Raw genomic sequence first — 23,342 nt, forward strand, 5'->3', positions numbered from 1 at the left:
AGAGTCTGAGAGAGTTCTGAGTGACGTCTGTTTTCTTCTTTCCTTTATAGTGTCCTATATTTATGTTGTCGGATACATCAAAATCTTATAGAAAATACGACAAAATATTGTATGTTATTTTTAGTGAGTATATATGATACGCTACACCCTTTTAATGTATTTTTTCAAGGGAAAGGAACTAATTTATAAGTTTTTGAGTCAACTTTTAAAATCAGTTCCATTCGGAACGGGTGAGGATTGCAGCATGCGAAGACATAGTTTTCGACAGGGTGCGCTTCCATTTAGGAGTGCCGAAGGATTCCTTTTCTTCCCGATGCCAAAAATGAGCACCGGGCCTAAGACGCATGTTTAATCCGTTGTATGTTTACTGACCCTTCTTACGGTGTAACGTTCGGGACACTTAGGGTAACTAAGAAAATTTAATATATTTTTAAATACCAGAGAGATATTTGTTATTGAAGACCAATTCCCGTTATGTCACGGAAAGAAATCAGCGCATGATAATAACCATCTTAAGAGATAGAGTCGGAGATTGAGGAGAAGCTGGTGAACTTTATATGAAGTCACTTTGTGGACGCGATAGCTGAAGCCTCGGTAGAAAGCGAAAGCGATCCAGAGGTCACTTTGATGCGGTAGTGTAACTAAACATCAGGTGAGCCTCCTGCCCGTTTGCCCCCTGTTCTATAAAAAAAAACATTTTAAGGTAAGATTTCTTACCCGCTATGTTAAGAGGTTTTTTGAGTGTATAGTTATATTTATTGTTTGTATAGTTTTTAGTTAATAAGCATTTCACGTATCGAGTAAAGAAATTATAAGTACAAAGAGTATTAGGAGATGGAGGAGACTATATAACACCGGCTGTATAATAGTGTTGGCCTAATAACTTAAGCGTGTGACTCCATGAGGTCTTCCAAGACACCAAGACACCAAGACTTTCTCTCAATGCGCGCATTAACCACTCGCTCGTGCGGTTCATTAAAACATCGTAACTGGCATGTAGACCTATATCGATAGCGTGACAGGGATGGAAGGTTATTTGCCAATTAAGAAAAATAAAATGATCATAGAGTAGAAAAATATGCTGGTCTAGGGGCTGTAGCCATTTTTATAGACTGTATGCTTACACACTAAAACAATCGTAAAGTGTAAGCGATACTAGGTCGCTATGAAGATAAAACAACGGACAAAAAAGCTAGCAAGTTAATGCAGACTTACTATGAGTTGTATGTCGATATCTTAACCAGGATAACTGGGGCAACTTGCCGGCATGCCATTAATCTAGGATGTCCACTCTGCTTCTTGACAATCTTGACTAGCTGTGAAAAGAAGTATGCAGCAGGATATGATTGGATCAGATTTAGTAACCACGCCCAGATAAAACGCCGCCCACAGAGTTGGGCGGGCGGTAAAGTTGGAATCACAGTCAGTGTGCACGCAGCTTTAGAGGTGGTAACAGTGCGTGTGTAAAGTTGCAGTGCCGGGGCTCGTAAGGTAATATTATTTTTAATAAAATACTTTGGTTCTAATTTAAATAAAAATAGATAATATAAATTAAATATTAAAGTAAAATCATTAAATAAGATTAGGTTTAATTTTTGAAATGAACCTTTGTAGCTTTGTATATTATATATCTCTCTCTCTATTAAAAATAAAATACCTATAGTCAACTTATTTCAAATAGCTTTAGTTATAGTAACTTGATAATAATATATTCATTGAAACTATTATTTAAGGTGCCTTCCCGATTTTGTTAGGGAAATAAAATACACAACTCTGATTAAACATATAATTAAATTGAAATTGATATATCCAACTGTCTATGTGAAACATGTAACTTAAATTAAAAAGTAAATATATATTTACTTTTTAATAATATGTAGTAATAAAATCATATTTTTTATTATAATTATTTATTTATTTTATTTATTATATACATAATCTAACATGGAAAGAAGTTGGTGTGTTGGTAACACAAACTGGACACAGTTTTTCTGTCCACCAGGACGTCGAACCTATTTGAATAATTAACATACATATGTTTCTCAATAGTCTAGTTGGGAAGCCCGTCACTCCATAATGAGGTGTGGGAAAGATCAGTTCTTCTTATTCTTCTTCTTCATTATAAAGTAGTCACAGATTTATGGTTGAACTGAAACAATTATTCATTGAGCGGAACTCGTATTCAATAATATAACCAGCTGCCCACTGAAGTATTTTCGAACCAATTCGACTTAGGGTCCTTCAAGAAAAGAGCGTACCAATTCTTAAAAGGCCGGCAACGCACTCGTGAGCCCTCTGGCATTGAGTGTCCATGGGAGGCGGTATCACTGAACATCAGGTGAGCCCTGCCCTCCTGCCCGTTTTCCCCCTGTTTTATAAAAAAAGCCGAATTATATGCTAGTGAATATAATTCACATGCATGTTAGGAACTAAGCCAGTAGGCAGTTATCTTATCATCTTACTAACTTTGGGTACTGCAATTTTAATAAATGTATTGTAATGAATAATGTATTTTATATGTATGTATTTTAATTTATTATAGACAAAAAGTACCAATCTTATATTTTGGTCTATTATACCTTTGCAATGGGGTGAATTTTTGCTGTGTGAACACTAATGGACGGCCGAGTTTGTCGCGAAAGAACTGTGAAAAAGGGAGGGAAATGCACAATTAAATTATTAAGTGACAGCTGTCGCGGACATTTTGCTTGCGGTTCGAAATTTAAAGTTTAATATGTCATATTTATAAAATGTGTCGAGCAAAATTTCGTGAATTAAGCTAGTTATTATTGATTTTTTTATATAATTATCCTGTAAACTAACCCGTTGCTACCTGAAATAGAGGCATTATAAACTTCATATAGCCGCTGTACATATGTCTTTTTAAGTCTTATAATTTAAGCCCGAGGTACTTTTTAAATGGGAATCATCGATTGAAATAGTACAAAACAATAAAAAACCTATTTAAAACCGACATTCAACTACATACCTCTTCAAATATAATAGGCAGTTCCTAACATACGAGATTTGATTAGAAAAATAAAAAAAGATGATCCGAAATGCAAATTTGACGCTGGGAGTAAAATGCTAATTTCCGTGGGAGAGACTCGTCAAACTTTTTAATCTCATGTGACGTCCCCACCCTCCCCGCACCACTTGTCAGGGGGATGATTGAAAGCAGCTCATTTGTATTTTTATTACTTTTTAATTTTCTTCCAATTTCCCCGAGTGGCCATGTTTGCAGTTGTCATTTTGCAGAGTTCGTTTTGATGAGCTTTTCATTTCGTCCTGTTTGTTTTGCTATTTTATTGAAATGGATAACATTAACTATTGTATTTTATTTGTATATCTTCAATTATTTACGTATTTATTTGAGACTATCATAATCATAAAATTACCGTATAACTTTTCATGAGACGATGTCTAGGCCTAGACCATAGGTAACACTGAAAATGTTTTCAACTGGCCAGTTAGAAATATTGCTAATGAAAACTTTTTTTATTTTAAATTTTACAACCCTTTGTCCTACGGCATCATTTGTCATTTGTTTTTGTTAATTGGTGGCAAATTTAAGACTATTGTTACACGTGAAAATGAACCTAACGCGAGACAATTATCGGTCAATGATTTATTATGACTTTCGTTGTGAGCTTACTCAATAACAAAACTATGATAGGCGGCGATTAGTATTTCTTAACGAAGCCCCATCTCGTGTCTCTATTTACAATTGGTTAAACGAGTTTAAGCTTGGACGTAGTAATCTAAATGATGATACGCGTGAGGGACGTTCTTTAACAGCGACTAAGACTGACTGACTGAAAGTAACATCAGTGCTGTGCGACGCATGATAGAGAAAGAGTGAACTACCAGCAGATACGGGCAAGCCTAGACATTGGTATAATATATATATTTTTTTTATATGAGTCAAGTTCAAAAAATATTACACGAACATATAGGCGTCAGGAAGTACTTTAACCAACGACCAGAAACACGTTCCCATGGACCGGTGTCGCCAAATGTTAGATAAGTTCAACGGTGGTGACTCAAATACTGTTTTTCACATCGTCAGTGGGGATGAAACCTGGATATATTGCTATGAACCCGAAACCAAAAGACAATCAGCTCAGTGGGTGGGCCTTTCAAGGATCGCCCAACTAAGGTAAAGAAAGGAAAAAGCCAAGGAAAAAGATGATTGCCTCGTTCTTTGGTAGGAAAAGTCATTTCGCGACAGTTGTGCTAGAAGATGGAAGGACAGTTACCTACTGCAGAATGCTGAATGTCAATCGCTTTTTGCCGGTTGTCTTGGAAAAAAATTGATAGCAGCGCCCTCGAAGATCTTCCTTCACCACGACAATGCTTCAGCGCACTCCGCAAAACGGGCTGTTAAATATTTGACTATGGCAGGTGTCGAGATAATGAGTCCTCCGCCATACAGTCTTGACCTGACGCGCTTTACGAGGCCTGAAGATGCGGTGAAAGCGTACGAAAATGCCATAGAAGAGACTCCTAAGGAAGAATGGGCCCACTGCTTTTCGCAGTGGTTCCATCGAATGAAACGATATGATGAGAGGAACGAAGATTACTTGGAAAACGATAAAAGTATTGGCAACTTTCTACATAAAGCCGTTTTTCATTTTATAAACATTTTCATTACATCAGCGGAAAAACATTACAATGTTTATATTTTCACCGCAACCAGACTCCTTTATCATTAACTAGCAGACTCGGCCAAGCGTTGCTGTGGCTAAGGTTTTTGTTATATTACATAGTAGTAAATTAATCAAGGGAAACCGTAGGAGAACTTATGTGAAACGTTGGTACCACGACACGGACCTAAACTAAACTACCTTTAACTCAGCGCCATCTGTTAGAATTGTATCAAATAATAAACAAATGTTAATGTTATCGTAATTTTAGTAAGGATGCCTATTTTTTTTTGAAAATGAAATATAGCCTATGTCACTCAGGAATGATGTAGCTTTCCAACAGTGAAAGAATTTTTCAAATCTGCCAAGTAGTTTCGGAGCCTATTCAATTCATACAAACAAACAAACAAACAAAAAATCAAACCTTTCCTCTTTATAATATTAAGTATAGATTAAATCAATTACGTACCCATTTATGTGGTGGACGTCCATATTACAATTTTTTTTTATAACAACTTTTTATAAATTATAGATTTGAGGGCTGAGATTATATCGATGTCCCCCTATCTGTGTCATACAAAGTGTATCTTCAATGAAATGTAACTTTATACTTTGTACAGATGTTAGACACGCGTCACTCACAGGGACAGAGATATGTTCACCAAATGATTACGAAATATACTAAGATGATAAGATCAAAGAGTATAACTAAATTTTAATATGATCAGTGGATGATAGGAAAAGAGACACAAAATCAAATACAAATTATTATATATCGCTTTTGACAGATGGGATTAATGTTTTAGTAATAAAATCCAGTAGTAAAAATATTATTTGGATTCAAATTTCCTTAGCGAAGATAATAAGTATAACACGGCTTCACAGATAAATAACACACCAATGAAATCTAATTATTTAGATGTCTTGACATTTTTAATATCGCCCCACACCGCGACTAATCGCGGCCATTTCCGAACACGCCGTGACAGTGACATTTGATTGCCCCTCGCAGTGTCGTTTGTTAATATGTTAAATTTGGGCCCTAAAAGACATTTACCACAAGCGTCAACTTAGGAGTAGCAATATGTACTATTGCTTTTAAATGTTTAAGTCTATTGCGAATTGTCTAAAAATTATAAATATATCATATATTTAAAATCTATGTAATCAACAGGTAAACTTTTTATTCGATCCAGTCAGCATTTTATAAGTGTATCGCAGTATAAATATTTACACTTTCGTGCCTATAATTAATTTGTAATTGTATTACTCGTACTTAATTATATATACTTTTTTCAATTAAATCATACCTTGCTTGCTTGCTGATGTCTGTCATGTTTCCTTATTGAGAAATTATTTGGTGTATTCATACTCTGGTCACATATTTCTATTTCAATAAAGCCGTTGGTATCACGCTAGTATAATTTAGAACTGAATCAATGATCATCAGCCCCTTTACAAATACGAGGTTACGTAATATAATTATGTCGTGAGGGTGTAACCCCCGATTTTTAGCGGTTTTGTTCTCTACCACTAATTTCATTTGATAAATACGTGTCGGCTGTCTACGTAACTTATCATTACATGCTTAGTTGACGTGTCAAATTGCTAACAATGTCGCCATCAAAGTAATAATTCCATACTTAGATCTAATATTTTTGCTTAACGGTTATAACAAAATAAATATACATTATGAAGAAAAAGTCAAAGACCCGCTAATTTGCAACCAGCCCTATAGATACTCCACTAAGGTAGAGTTATGCTTTGTGCCCACAATGAATAATAACTCGAAGTAACATCGATAATAAACATTCCCTTTTTCCAAATCACTTTGTCTTACTAAAATAACTACTACCGTACCGTACTAAAATTTATATTATGTGTTGTATAATTTTTTTTAAATAATTTCAAATCCTTAAGATATCAAATCCTGCACCTTCGCATTTAACTTCAATATATACGTACTCGTATACGTATATTGATTGTATTAAAATTCTATGGCGTAATTTGCGAGCGCTATAACTTTGAAACATCTAATAACAATTAATTCTTCCAAAATTAAACTTCGCCACGAAGCGCCACAAACGACAAGTTAACAAGGCTCTCTTTTAAAAACAATTAGACAATGAAAGAGATACGAACAAGTTGGGCATTAATTAGTATCGGAACAGCGGGGAGTTTAATCCATTCCAATATTCTCCACCACCCGCTGTCTTTCAAACAAATAAAGGACGAATAAAGCAAGAAGGATTTATTCACAGGTAATATAACGCAATTTTATCTGTACTACTTTAATTAGGTATAATAGAAAATGCTAGTATGTTTCTTTTATTTTTATAATAATTCAGAATATGTTATATGGAATTTGTTACAATTTTATAAAATTATGCATACATAAGACAAAATATTACAATGTATGTTGCCTTGTTTGAGGATACATCTAAATTTTTATATTAAAAATTTGTATTCTGTATCAAAACTTTATAAACTCTGTGGGTAAATTCAAAGACTGTAATACGATATTCTATTAAAAGAAATAAGTTGCCGCCGCCATGTTGTTTTCGAGTTAGCCGCGCGACGGTGTCTCAGGGTGGAAAGAATAGCGCTAATTAATCAAAAGTCGCCATCCGCTGATTTCCATGGAGATCCATAGACTATAGACTTACCGCCCGCGAACTTCGCCTAATGGTTTCTTTTGTGGAACGACAATCATAGCGGATTGAATTTTTGTTTGCTCGCATTTCGGTTTTACTAATCTCCCCAGTTTGCGGTTAGCGTAATCCCTCTGAGATTAATGTTTGCACGGCTATTGAAGCAGCGAGCATTTTGTTCTTTTCAACTTTAAAGTGAACGGATTATGAGGATTTTATTGGACTATGGAAGTGTAGAATTAGGATGTATATCGTTTTAAGTTATAATTATATTCAAACCATTTCGTTCAGACATCTAAATTTGGCTTTCTTTTCATAAGTAATCCCGATTTCAATAGGTAATAGGTATGCTTAATTACTTTTAAATTAAAGAACACATTTTTCTTATTACACTTTCATAAACCTACCATTAGCCATTTATAAGTTTATTTCATATTATAAATGTTTATTAGGAATCATAAGAATCTAATAAGTATACCGTTTTTACAATTTTATTTATTAAACAATATAGTTTATTTATTTATAAGGAAACATGTCAGGCAACACAAATACAAGTAATGTCAAATATATTGAAGTATCTTAAAAGTATCTGTAAATTGTTTCACAGTTAAGATTTGTTTGTGGGGTCACCGGTACTACGTACCAGGCGTCAACATAAATCTTGAATTAGTTCCTGTGTACTTGAACACAGGAGCTAATTAATAAAACGTTAAAACGATAAAACTCTTAATAAAACGTTTAAACGCAAAACTGTTGATATATTTGAATGTTACGAAAATAGCTGAAAGAATTGGTTCAAGGAAAATATTTCTTACTTTCTTCATCGTTTCAATACCTGTATATTTATGTTATAAGAAAAGCAATTTTGCGCCATATGTTTATAAGGTAATATTAAAAGTCGTGATTTATGCTCGAAAACTTTTTAATATTTATGGGCGCGCAATAAATTCTTCGCCTCGTTTTCGTGGGGAAGGGTTTATTATTTCCTTGTTGGGGGAGAATCAACAAGTTTTAAGTTGTTTTTACTCAGATACGCGGATTTTGATTTGAAATTATAATGCTAATATTACACGAAAACTTGGGGCGTGAAAATCCTAAATATTATATGAAATACATGTAGCTTTAGTCATAAAACTATGAAAAGAGACTCTCGACCTAGCGATAGCGGCTTCAACGTGCGTCTGAAGTTTTTTCACGAATGAATTAATAGGTATTTAAGTAATAGTTAATAACCAATTCTTGAAAGGTCGGCAACACACTTGCGAGAAGTCTGGCAATGTGAGTGGTTGAATGAGTATAATAATTAAATAGTTAAATTTATAGTTTATTTGTAAAGAAAGTGATAAGTACATACATTCAGATTGATTGATTATAGGCAATCAGCCATACATAAATAGGCATGCAAACGTCATATTAATTATCATATTATGTATCATAAAAATAAGAATAGTTTAGTTATATTTCATAATCGTTAAAACTAATGGTCTACTCACCCACACCATAAAAAAATTATAAGCTACTTATTACACCTACTTGCCTATTAAGAAAACACATGATCGTAAAAGCATTTTTGATAATGTATTTTGAAACACATCAATTATCTCTGAAAACGTGACTATTACGAGTATGTCAATATATTACGAGCGGCTGTGATAAAGCGGGGCAGCCATCACAAGACATCTGCTTTAGAATCAATATATTTAATTATTATTAAACGAACAATGCTTATTGGCTTATATTAACTAGCTATATATAAAACATCAGTTGTACCAAAATTGTAATATCCGTTTTTTTCGTAACCGCGAAATTATAACGTTTAGCCCTTGTTCAGTTAATTAAAACGATACGTATTCTTTGCCTATTTTATAATTAATCGCTTCGTTATTTATTTGATGCGTTTCTACTTATGATTACATAAAGTTTAAAGATTAGTAACTGTATAGAAGAAACCTACAAATCGTAACAATCACTGGTATTATAGATGTAGGTAATCAAAAGGCAAATTCAAATTAAGACTAAGATCATTATTCAAGTTTCCTCTACAAAATCAATTTATCATGACATGTGCCGGTTTCAGAATAGCCAGAAGCTTCAGCATTCCATTACATTTCCGTCTGTGGGTGACTTTCAATCGTTATTAGCTAACAAAGGGAAGGATTAAGATGGGAGATATCTTAGGGAGATATTAGAGATGCTGTCTCGCTATTGTTTTTGAACCTTGAATTTATTTGACATATTTATCAAACGACCAAATACTATTCAAAATACGATTCGGTTTTTTGAATTGAGAATTTAGTTTAGAAAAGTTAGTTTTGGGTGGCATGGAAATCGATAACTATGTTCAAGTTGTATATTCTAGTATTTTTATATTTAGAACACGTGTTTCGTAACAGTACAATTAAACAGTGTGAATAAATAAATATTATTTTGGTGTTTTTAAATCAATTTAATATACGAGGTTGATAGTATTTACTAATAATTTATTTATTTAAATAAAATATTTTTGATTAATTGTAATATTTATCGTTATCGTATGGAAAAATAACTAAAATGCAGTAGTGATTACTGCATTTTAGTTATTTTTCCATACGCTAAAGAAGTATAACTTCGAACCCGTGTACATAAGTACACACACTCTTATCATTGGCTATATCTATTTAAAGTATAAGACTACTATGACTATGACTATTGAATTAATAGCGTATATGAAATTACGTATCACAATGCTCATCTTAATGACAGTGCATTAAAAACTTGTCCGTTTCATGTTCTCTCAAACACTTGTGTATTGTTTCAGGGGTGACAAGTGGGTACATTAATTCAATCTACTATTGCTTCTAACTTTATGAATAGTGAATTATCATGATGTATTCATTTGTAAAGTTATGGAACTGTTATTATAGTAGTATTTATATGTGCCCAACGTTATGATCTAATTTTGCGTAACATATTTTTATTAACTACTAGACGACCCGGTCAATTTCGTATCACCTACAAATAATTTTGTCTTAATATTTTGTCTTAATTTTTTTTAAACTTTGACATATTATACTAAATTTATTAAACACAAAACACACATTCTGAAGGTATAAATTTTTCATTTCGAATAGGACAAAAGACATCGTATATTTTGGATTATAAACAGTTTTTATTGGAAAATTCAATGGTCGTTTTAGTATGCTTCTTTACTTTAGACATTATTTATGTTACCCACCGTTTAAATCTTTCCTGAACTTAAAATGTTTAAAAATTTAACTAGCCAAATCGGTCCAACGATTCACAAGTTATAGCGTGGTAAATGAAAATTCTTGTTCATATATAGAATTACAGATATTTCAAATTATGTAAACCGAAGTTTGCTCTTATTCAAAACGTTCCATTTTTAAATTATTCAAACTTTTTACCGCGAAGGTTTTAATTCATTCTGTATTCACTGTTGACTGACACGGTCCGTCTGTACTGCATACGGTATGTATATGTGAAGCCATGTCCACACATCGTCGGGATAAACAATGGCTTCCAGACTCGGTCCCTGTCGCTATTGTCACGGGTTCTGCTGGGTTTCATTGTAGTGTTTTGGGGTACCTTTTTAATTTCATGAAGCTTGATTATTTCTAGTCTTGTGATTGTTATTTCACTATTAATAACTACTATTATTTCTCATAAAAAGGACCGACAGTTTTTAGCTTATTAAATAAACTGAATAATATAAGTCAATTCTTGTTTCGTGGCTTTGGAACTGAATTAAGGAAAGACTTCATGTACTAAAGCTTAAACGTGCGACTTTCAACCCTTAGATCGTGCGTTCGAATCCCGGCAGTCATGAAATTTCCTTTCTATGTGCGCAATTAACTCCTTTAGTGAAGATAACTTGCGTCAGAAGGCATTTAAAACCAAAATCGATGATGATGTCATCTACCTGTGTATAAAATAAAAATGATCTAAGAAACGGATGAAATCTTAGGCCAACATCCATATATATGGTTGTGGTAATCCCTACAACAATTAGTATAATGCCTATATCAAAAGCGCCATTTCTTCTTAAAAATTAAATAGACAGCCAGTAAGAGTTAGTATACAGTATTCTTATATTTTAAATTAGTTTAAAATTTTGTTAAAATCAAATTCAATTTTGAATTAAATAATTTTTATACTAACCGAAATTTTTGTTAAACACTGGATTCCAGTGTTGGAAATAAAATTTAATTACATAACCACAAAATCTTTTATATTAAGGTTCGGTATTATCTGTGAATATCGCATGCAATTCCCGAGCAGACATGTTAAACGTTAAGTGTCAGGGCAAACACAAGATTTAATTTAGTCCTCGTCATGTTTGTTTATCACATTTGTAGGACTTAACCAAAGTCTGAGGGATTTCATATAGGAGCTCTATATGTACAATAAATCAATGGCAAGCTAAAATTGGGTGATACGGCACAGGTAGCCCTAGAAATTAATACGTTATTCTGTCATGTTACTCATAAGTATTGGAATAGATCGCTCGAAAGCGATAAGACCCCCAATTGCCTCCTTTTCATTTAATTATGTCAGTTGTATAATGTTTCTGCAACGTATTAATAATAATTAATAAATAAATAAATAATTAATTTTATGCCTGAGGTGTTTTAAAATTTGAGTGACAAAGGCACAGTTTTCTGTTATTTTTCTATTATTACATTAATCTAATTTACTAAGTATGTTAGTAAGTGACAAAAATATGGGCGCACTCATTCCAAATTCGAAAACGGGAACGTAAATATACTTTTTTTGTAAACTGTACATATACATTTTTTTTTAATTTTCGAGGGCTGCCACAATATGCCCTATCACCGAACATCGGTTTGACGTTGATTTATGGAACACCTGTATATAATTACCTGATAAATAGGGCTTCACTCGCGATTACATAATTTTAATCGGTTAAATTTTGTCAATAACTAACCAACCATTATTATCTTCCCCTATTCGAATCTATGAGGTATGCATTTCATAGGAAATTCGAACAACTTCACAGCAAAACAAATACATGAACATTACCTAAAAGTTTTATAAAACTTGTCAGATATTCAAGGTGGCTATTTTAAAATGCGTCACTCTTCGAGACGTTTTTGCTGCTTTATTTCTTCGCGAAGACAAGAAAAGTTTAGGTTACTGAAACGAATTATAAAAACTCTTAGTATACAAAATTGGGGTTATAAAAAAATAGGTTCTAATTACTAAATTAATAATTACTAAACCAGCTTAAATAAAACCTAAATTTATTTATCACGTCTCATTGCCGTTTTTCTAGAAAGAAAATTTTATATTTAATGCTATAAAGTTCTCGTCCGACAATGTCAACCAAACCTTCGAAACAACTAGACCGATTTTGATGATTTTTTGTTTATTCGGTGGTTTTGAGAAAGGGCTTTATTTCGTACTTCTACGCAATAAGTGAGGCCCAGCCCAATGTTAAGATTTTTTGGTCAGTTTTTTTAATGATTATGATAATTGCAATTTCACCAAATAATAATAATAATCCAGTGGCGTTTCAACCCTATATGAGATTTTAGGTTTTAATACATGCCGGTACGTCTTCTTTCACCATAAGCGCGAGTGTTAAATGCGAACATAGAAAATAGCTGTGGCTAGACTCTATGCCCACATGATAGTCGCACGTTTGAATAGCGACGTGATTATTATTACTATAATAATCTTTATTTGACAACAAAATAATATTTACCGTCAGAATATTGTGATAGAATAACGCAATGTGCAGGCAGACTACATCTACAATAAATTAAATGGGCTGCGTATAATTTAAAGAACTGGCTTCTGAACACACATTAGGCATTACTGAGAAGGTACTGAGACTTAACAAATTGATTCACACACATTACCCTCACATGCACTCACACACTCGCGCGTGTTGTGCCTTGCATATACTTAAAAAATAGGAGAACAATTTGTTCTAAAGTTGTCTAAAGTTCCAAGTTAAAAAAAATACTTTTTGATATAGGAAGAGCTAGGTATTTATATTAAAAACTTTATTCAAGACAAATAAATAGGTTTTAAAAATGCATCTATATCTAGTCCCCACAATAGGAATTCTCTGTGTTGTGAGTAACAAGATAACAATATTTTTTACTAAAGAGGGTTCCGATATTTTACACATTGTACTATAGTGAATGAAAAATTATTTTATTTTTGCTATCAATATTTCTCTTGTTGTATTCTAATCCATTCCACGTACTTGCAGTATTTGGTATGTTTTGCATAGCTCTGAGGGAGTATCGAGTTAGCGTGATGGAATGGTACAAGCAAATTCACTCAGGGCTTCGTTTCGCGTATCGTCTGTGATTTTACTATTCTCTATACGTCGCATTGTTTTTCGAAATGATTACGTGAAGACTCTGCTATTTATGTTTGTTGGTGTACAATACTGAATTTTTATCACTTAAATTTCAAAATCTCATAAAAAAAAAAATTATTTGAATACCGTTATAGGTAAATTATTATTATATGTTACATTAGAAAATCAATTTAAATTTTAGTGAAATTATTTATCTGTGAAAAATTAACTTCCGTGACTGTGTCGAAATTGGTGTCATAATTATTAAGAAATTAATAAATACAAAATTAAAACAAATTTAAAAAGTTTGGTATCTGTCAATTTCTTTTTTATGTAATGCTTTACTCTTATTAGTTAGTTGGAAATAAATATTAAGAAATATATGTTATATTATCTGTAAATTTGAAAATTTGAAAATGGCGTCCTATAACTGCCCAGAATCGCTCTACTTAAGGATCCTTTGTTGACTCATTTCCCTAATGGAGCCTGCCTGTGTCCATTTGGAAGATGAAAGGTATTTAAAAAAGTTTGAATAAATGACATACTCGTGTACTTAGTTAGCACAATGGTTCTTACAAAACTGTTAATAAATTATTACTCAGATATATGTAGGCAGGTGTCTATAAACTGAAAACGACTTCCCCTAGAATCAAACGCGGGACGTCAAGCTTTGCCGCAGTACCACAGTTTCTAAAGTTACTGTAAAACCTTTAATACATTAAAAACAAAACGTAGTATACACACATCAATTTAGTCGAATTTTAAAGCAAAAAAGAAAATCGTGTAATTTTAAAACCATTACAGCGCTACGCCGTAGGTACCTGTGCTACGAGGCTACGACACAAAGACCGCGTCGGATGAATGCTGAAACGCTAACTGCAAAATGGATAAATAATGGATGTGGCATTGTACAATTATGTTATCATGTGAAAATGACGCAAACAATTTGCATTACCCGTTTCAGTTATGAAAAAAACGTGCCGTGGGAAATGAGTAACTTAGCGTTTGCAAAAGGATTAAAAGCTTTGTTCATAAAAATAAATGAAGTAATGCGTCCTTGCTGCGAGTAGTGGAAAAATTAATTTAGTTAAATTTGTTAAGATAAACGTTAATCGGTGTAGTCTAATGAATCTATGAAAAAGCTTTTGTTCATTGTAATTTAGTACTACTAAGTAATAATACAAACTATTAAAAAGAAAATCAAAACAATGTTTTTTAACCCTAGCAGCATTTCCTTAGAACTAAATATTTATTTTTATTTATTTATAAAGAACACAATCTTTCCCAAAATAAAAAAAACAAACGTAATAAATTATTAGTATTTCTCAATTCTATCACTATCAATCTATAAAATACTATATTTATTTATAAGCTATGATAACATATACAGTCGTTACAAATTTCTTAACATAAAAATAATAAAAATAATTTAAAATTAATAAAAATAATATTTAAACAAATTTAATAAGTTTGATCCCTGTGATAGTGTACCTTTAATGCTGGCAGCATTTCTTCGCTGTATTGTACTTTTTCTTTTAGCGAGAAAAGCACCAGCTATCTACCAGGTCCCAAGTTAAATCATTAATTAGTGCCTGTGCACTTGAACAAGAGCCTAAGAGTCTCTACTCCAAATGGAACAAAATCAAAGTTTATTAGGAAAACAAGAAATAATGACAAAAAACATAGAAAAGATTTCTATACTATTTGCTATGGGCACTATATTTAAAATAACAAAAATGATTTTAGTTTTAACGTTTATTAATAACGCTTAAAAATTTTATTTCAATTATTATATAAATAAAATATTTATAGTTAGAGAGTATATATGTTCGAATCACGGCTGTGCACAAATGGAATTTTCTTTCTATGTGTGCAATTAGCTCCTACGATGAAGAAACTTCGATGACACTTAGCCAAAACTGGAACATGATTCAATTATCCAATTTGTTAATATTATTCAGTTTATACATCCTTGTACGTTACTTTGATGGAACATAGACGACAGTTTGCCTTTGTATAGAGATACGATAACGCTTTTATTAGGCACCGCGCCGCCGCACAAAATAAAATAAAAGTAGGACGCGCGAATCTACGTCGTAAAGCATTGAGGTAGCATTGTGTAGCAAAAAGCTTTTTACTGTATTTTTTATATTCATAATAATACTGGAATATGAAGTCTAAAAGCTTTTTCGTAATTCTTAAAAAAAACAAGTCTGTTTTCTAAGAATTAACGATTAATAATGATTTAATATTGTTCACTGTAGACCTAATCAAGCGCTTAAATGTATTTTAAAGAATTTTTGTGACTCGCAGTTATAGATCGCTAATCTATAGTTTTGGCGGCGTTACTGATGTAGGCGTATATTATATATGAAGAAACTGAATGGTCAACAGTCCCTCCAACTTAAAGGTCGTAGACCACTGACTGGGCCCAGGTCGTAAAGTTGTACATCCTTAGTGGCCGGAAAAACTTCGTTAGAGTGTTCAGGGTATGACGTCAACGCAGTGTTGTAAGCTCGGTTTGATGACATCACTGCATATGGATAAAAAAAACAAAACCAATGGCGTTGCAACTATTTTACGTCTGGGCCTGAGATTGTTGATGTTTCTGTTTCATTATTTTTATTCCTTTTTTTGTGGTAGTTTGTTTAATTTTTTCCCTTGATGAATTGCTTATGTTCTAATGTAATTGAAGTGTATGTATGGTAAATTTTGTGAAGTCATATTTTCTTTTATTTTCGATCGTATAAAATAAATATATCATTATTTGTTAGTCTTAGTTCTAAGGCAAGTTGGTGAGCCAGACACGTGAGGTCCAAGACGACCGACGACAACGTTTTTGAGGTCTAATCATCTTCTATATTTCATCTTTCGAGCAAAAGTATTTAATGTATATAGAAAGTGCACATGTAGAAATGTATGTATAGAAACTCCATGGTTGCACAGTTTTATCGAACCTATGACCTCAGGATGAAAGTCGGACGCTGGTTTTTTATAGCGCATTAACATAGTTCCGTTAATATATAAATACTTTCATATCTATAAATTCATCGTTAAACGAAATGAAGCATTCCGCCAAATTATAAAGGGTGTATTAATTAATTAGAAGCCATAACTTGTTAGTGCGTCTTTGATTAAGGCGACGTCTTTGCGAGATTACCAAAGTATACATAATTAAGAGATTTGTTTGCTCAGCAATATCATACAACGTTAATTAAAGTAATATGAATTGTTACACCGAATATACTTTAATTTGGAAAACATCTACTGTAACATAATCAACATGAATTGAAATAAATCACATAATATGTTGCTAAGCGCAAACCACGAACGGTTGGACTATATAGTAATTTATTTATTTATTTCTCTGTCTCTGAGGTGAACAGTATAAATATACAAAATGTATTTAGTAGATACTTAGGCTTGTATACCGTTAAAGAAAACAGTCTATGGGGCAACATAGTAGAATGCTTATATATACTTCTATAGCTACTAAGAAGGCTAAGTAAAAATCATACTTAGGCAAAGTATGGTTCGCGGGATATCTAGTTATAAAAATAAATTGATCCGTTATAAAATTATTTTTCATTAAATAAGATTATAGTATGGTATTTTCCTTAATAACGTTCAGAAAACTCATTTTACCCAATCATTCATTCGAGCATCATTACATTCGTTCATTCATTCTGGTGTTATTCCTAATCGCACTTGAGATCTGTTAAGGAAATTGGCTGAAGCGTTTTCCCTGCAAAGATAGGACCTATCAGATTTAATAAAGCGTACACATTTTCCGTATATGTTGTATAATTTATTTATTTACACTTCGTTGAATAAAGTATTGCCGAACCAATTCGCTTAGGGTCCTTCAAGACAAGAGCGTACCGATTCTTAAAAGGCCGGCAGCGCGCTTGCGAACTTTCTGGCAGTGCGAGTGTCCATGGGCGGCGGTGTCACTTAACATCAGGTGAGCCTCCTGCTCGTCTGCCTCCTGTAACATAAAAAAGAAGTATTTTGTTACCAGTACAATTAAAATAATTAAATAAAAAGGAAAACTGGCGGCCTTATCGTTTTCGAGCGATCTCATTTAGGCAACCACTGTGAGAAAAACATTTAAATTAAATAAGGTGAGTGCAAGAAGTGCAAAATAAGTACTTACTTACTAAATAATGGAACAAAATAAAGCAATTAAAACATATGTGTACATTGAACAGAAAAAAAAACTTATGAATGTCAAATCATATTTATATTTAAACATAAATGTCATTAATTGAAACGTCGAAAGAATATAAATTGATTAAATTAGAATAACGATTACGTTTTTGAGTAAAAATAATTAAAAAAACAAATCGATTTTCCGATAATCATAAGCGGTAAAAACATTTCACAATCAATCGAACTCTTACGACAATATTTCCTTGTTAAACAGTATTTGCCATATAAATATATATATAGACGCATAGATAAGACGCCAGAATCTAAAACATTCAGACAATTGTAACTTTATGCTATAAATCATAATGTTTCAACCGTCTGTCTGGTAAGTACACTCAGTCAGATAATCGGGTACGTTTAAAAGCTGTCACCGGCTTAGCCCCCCTCGCGGAGGGGGGGTGTGGGGGGCACTTCACGTGCGTTTTGACGCGATTATCGTACCCCGACGGTATCTGAGCGCAATATTGTTTGCAGGGATGGGATGTATGAAGGAATTGAAGAGGTACTTCAATTTTTGGAGAATTAATTATTGTACTACACTCTATTATCTGTTGTTCTGTCTGTAATAGTGACGTCACTATTTAATATTTTAAGTGTGTAATTTATAACCAAGAAGTACAGAACTTATAATAAAACCTTACAACATAGTAGTGGATCCGACAAACGTTGTCCTGTCTTACAAACGTCTTACATACAAAAAAATATCGATGTTAATCATTCTCGACTCAACTTGAACACACAACAATCTGTCCTGCCGTTTAGAAGTTTAATTACGAACACAAATTATTTATATATTACATACAGATAAATTAGCTAGATACCGACTGCAGCGTCCTCTACCTGGCTAATTTGTGAATCTAAACCATCATTACATAAAATTCATTCAAATTGGTCCAGGCGCTTAAATTAATATTTTTCAGTTTAGTGATATACAGACGTACATTAGAATTAAAATTATATATATTTTAAGAAAAGTGATGACAAAAATAAGTGAAGTATTTTAAGTATTAATTAAAATGCAATAAAGAATTATATATAAAGAAATTTCTAAGCCAATGTAAAAGAACCCGTCTTTCTATCTCAGTAATTCGGTTCGTATAATATAACTACCTCTTCCAAAATTCGTATCTCCCATAATTCTCAACCACCCAGCCGCGAGCGACGTTTTTGAATCTGCTTCCTTTGTGACGGTTTTAATATGGAAATTAACGTTCGCTGCCGTGTGACAGGACACCTCCACAATTATTTATCCGTAAAAAGCTTTATCCCCTGGAAATAAAGTTCCAAATATGGTAATTAAATTTCAGACGAAAATCATTCAAATCTCCGTATTAAATCTGTTAATTCAATTTCTTATATCTCTCGTATTTAATTAAATATTTCTCAGGAATAACACACATTTGAATGACTTTGTAATCGATATTCGCAATGCTTGCTCCATTACCATTCAAATAATCAGCAATACGTAGGTTTTAATTAGAATCACATTTATCTGAAGAAAGATAGCTGACTACATGTATAATAGTCATATTTTCTTCCTTTAAGAATAAAATAAAGCATGACAGCGCTAAGACTGAGACTGAGGTACTGAGAAAATGTTTATTTATTTATAAGTAATCTTACAGCTACACAAATAAATATTTTAAAAAGAAAAAAATAGTTAATATACAGAGCGAAAACAAATTACATTATTAAACATTGTGAAACAGACAACATTAAATAGGTACATTAATAGAAAGCAGAAATTTAACAGTAAACAACTTATATTAACAACTAATATTTAAATGAAAAAACCTTTTAAACAAAAAATCCGAATTTCTTTTCTCTATATAGGTTAGTGTAAAGCGTATTATATGCAAAATACCAAAATCGCTATGCCAAAGAACTCATTAGTACCTACCGCATACATTTAATGTATCATGGATTCTAGTAGACAATTAACAAACGCATTATTAACATACATTTGCTTTTTATTGAGGGTGGAACATATTTGCTCATCGTCGCGTACGTAAGATTTCATCACGCTTCCACTGTTTGAATAGATACATTGTACTCCCCTACTTCACCGCAACTCCCCATCGCCCACCCTATTGTCATACAAATCCGATATTGTATCGTTTTCACTTGAAAATCGTTCAATGATATGGTAATGTGACATTTAATTCCTATTTGAGGGTTTATTAGTATGTATGTGTGCAATCTTTGTAAGCTCACATGCGGAAGAGGGGTGTTATGTTATCGTCGATAGAGGCTTTCTGTCACAGTATAGGTTTGAATTAATATAAACGAAATCGATAAAATAAAAATAAAAACATTTATTCATGTAAGTAACACAATGTACACATAAGAACACCAAAAAAGAAATAAACATTGAATTCTTCTATTTTTACATTATTGCCAGTTCTCAAATCAAGGGCGTAGAATGGAAGATAAGAACTCGAAATAAACTCTCCGGCACTCTTTGTAATCGCCAAGTTTTTTCTTTTACACAACGTTTGTAAAGAGCAACAATTACACCATGTTCCATATGACATATATAATAAAGAAAAGTAAAAGCAAAGATTTGTCTCTATCATGATAATATCTTATATCATTTGTTCCCTTTGGAGTGAAGACTCTTGGACCGTATTCGATGCACAGATATGAATTAAAGATTTACGTTGTCGCCTGGTAGATAGTATACCAGAGCTGGTGCATTGCTCACTATTCAAATAAGTACCGCAACTCAGCGAGGAATTACTGCAAGAAACTGAAATTTCTCAAGAAACAATTACAAATTTATTGTAGTTATCTATTCATCCATCTCTAATTCTTATTATTACTCTGTAGATTAAAAAACTTTTTACACAATTAAATTGGCTACATAATTAGGTCAAAATATATTATTTATTGAATAATGAAGTCACAAGCCAATTTATTAGAAATTGTAATCTGTATAAGAATAGTTTGTGCCATCTTTCATAGACATTGCAAGAATTAAATAAAAAATGTGACAGACGTTCACTTTTATTCAAATCGGGGTTTGAATTAAAAATAAAGAAACAGCTGTATCCGAGCCTCTGTACGGATGTATGACATTCATCGGAATATTGGCAATAAAACGCCATCGAGCTGAAAAATCGATGTCGACAGACGAATGAATACAATACTATATACATGAATATATCAATGAATCTGAATAGATATTGAAATATACATACACCTATAGTATAGATTTTTAAATCCAACATATATTCTTATCTTTGTGTATATATATGTAATCCAACATACGTAGAACAAAATCTTTCATCGTAAATGTTAAAATGTTAATTACCGTAGGAGATATTTTAGTAATTAATAGAGAAGTGTTGGTCTAGTGGCTTAAGCGTGCAACCCTCATCCCTGAAGTCCTGCGTTTGAATCACGGCTGTGCACGAGTAGAATTCTACTCTATTTTCGTAATGAGTGCTTCCTCCTACGGTAAAGGCAAATATAATATAAATAGATTTTTTCAATAAAAATCGAACAAACGGATTCACCGTTCGGTGCCAAGATTCACTAATCTGGGGCCAAGACCTCCAGCGCCGCTATATTATTATTATTACTTCTTAGTACAATAAGGTATATCTTCCTAAGGCTGAGATTATAGATAGGCTTGATGGGCACAGCCCTGACTTGATAAATACCGATGAAAGGGACGAAATGTGTCTACAGCGCCATAGATATGCCGTAGATTGAGTAGTTACTTTTGACACTTTTATATAAAAGTAAAATATTATATAATAATCTACAAATAGAGAAGCAAATACGAATAACCCTATGTATTTAGGTACAGTAAACATGTTTATAAGGTTATATTTTTTTTCAGAAATGAGTTCAGTTCAAGAAGAGAAGCTTCCAGAAGGAACTCAGAAGACCCATGTCCGTGAACTTCGCAACACAGAGTTGGTATCGCGACTGTTGGCTGCAACACCACCATATCTCTACAGTGCTCTACCCTTGCAACCTCATGCTTTCTTCTTCAGTGAAATGCTTCGATCCTTTGTCAACGCTCGTCAAGGATGTAGGCCACCACACTATCACCGCCGTTTTAAGCGCAGATCTCACAAATACTTTGCTGAAAACGAAAACGACTGGAGACGCGATTGGGCAAAACAGGAGGAAGAAAAGAAAGAAGAATTAAGACCAGAAGTTCCTCTAGAACTAACTGTGGATAAGCAACCCAGGGTTTGTGATCCGTTGCCTAGAAGACTTTCACCTAAACCTGAGCCGCCAAAGTCGAATGAGAGTCCCGGACCCCCTGGACGTCAATCAACATATGTCGATGTGGGTACAGAAGAGCTACCAAAACCATCTCCATGCATCCCAAGAAATATCGAACAATCTGTCCCCCAACCTAACCTGATTCTCCCACCTCCGCCTCCAATGTGGTATCCCCCAATATACAACCCCCAATTTGGCGTAGACCCTCTTAATTTTTTCATTGATTTACGCGTATCAGGGCATATATATGATAGAAAGAGGGCTGTGGAAGATCCTAATAATTCTGAATCCCGACCCGAGGAGCCGCTAGAAAAACGATTGGGCAAGGATTTTGGGCAAAGGCCTAGACATTTATCAGCTTTTTCTGTACCGGTACGCGGTGCGAATGCCGAGGAGTATTTTGAGAGGAACAGTGGGTTCAATAAAACTGGCGCTTCATATGTTATGAAGAACTTAAAACGCGTTTATGATGGTCTGCATGATCACGAACATAGAGAAGCTAGTGTTAGCAAAAATGACGAAAAAATCTCGGATGTTGACGATGAACAAACATTAACAGATTAAAAGTCTATTATTTTTAATTATATTGTAATGGTGATTTTAAGATGTAAATAAAAATACTTATATAATCAATTTAAAAATTCTAGTCGTCATTTATTACTCTCATAAATAAATCTCCTTTTTCATCTACATTCCATATTAATCTAAAGTTTATTTGTTAAATCTAGTATTTAGGTCTATATACGGAAAAGTTTAAATTAAGTAGCATTTGAATTATTCATATTTGTGTCATCTGTCCCAGTCCCATCTGGGTCAGAGAATTTGTAAAAATGCTTCAAACTAATAAAATGATCTCATACTTTCCAAACATTTCTTAACTACACAGCTGTAGGCAGCCTTGGATAGTAATTTCCCTGTACAACATTAGTCATTATGTATAGAATAAATAATCGTCAAGTATAAAAATTTATATAGTAAGCTATTTGAATTGTATAGATTACAACAAAACCGTTCTTAAATATTATATAACATTAACCCAAGTAGTGAGTTTCCAAAGATGTATATTACTAAGAACTAATTACAGTTACTTTCTGTGTCTATATATCTACTGTGTATACATTGTTCTCAGTTTAAGTAATGCTATACTAAAAATTAAATAATTATATTCCTGTTAAACAATTTGATACTTTTTATTGCCTCTTAGATAAATTATATACCTATAAGCTTACGTTTCGAGACAGCTTGCATTTACTTTCA

At 32.8% G+C, this 23,342-nt stretch overlaps 1 protein-coding gene and 1 long non-coding RNA gene across 2 annotated transcripts; one reads left to right on the forward strand and one right to left on the reverse strand.

Annotated features, from left to right (window-relative positions):
* The first annotated feature begins 1,433 nt into the window (after positions 1-1,433).
* Positions 1,434-22,659, forward strand: LOC111003189. Its single transcript, XM_022273584.2, has 2 exons — positions 1,434-1,491; positions 21,691-22,659. The coding sequence occupies exon 2, from the start codon at positions 21,693-21,695 to the stop codon at positions 22,647-22,649; it is 957 nt and encodes a 318-aa protein (XP_022129276.2). The 5' UTR covers positions 1,434-1,491; positions 21,691-21,692; the 3' UTR covers positions 22,650-22,659.
* On the reverse strand, positions 2,020-5,174 carry LOC123689206. The gene is made up of 3 exons (XR_006750230.1): positions 5,116-5,174; positions 2,580-2,644; positions 2,020-2,149 (listed from the first exon to the last, which is right to left on the reverse strand). It is a non-coding gene; the product is annotated as an uncharacterized LOC123689206 (long non-coding RNA).
* Positions 22,660-23,342: the final 683 nt, after the last annotated feature.

This window comes from Pieris rapae, chromosome 5 (genome assembly GCF_905147795.1).
Source record: "Pieris rapae chromosome 5, ilPieRapa1.1, whole genome shotgun sequence".
Lineage (NCBI taxonomy): Eukaryota > Metazoa > Arthropoda > Insecta > Lepidoptera > Pieridae > Pieris > Pieris rapae.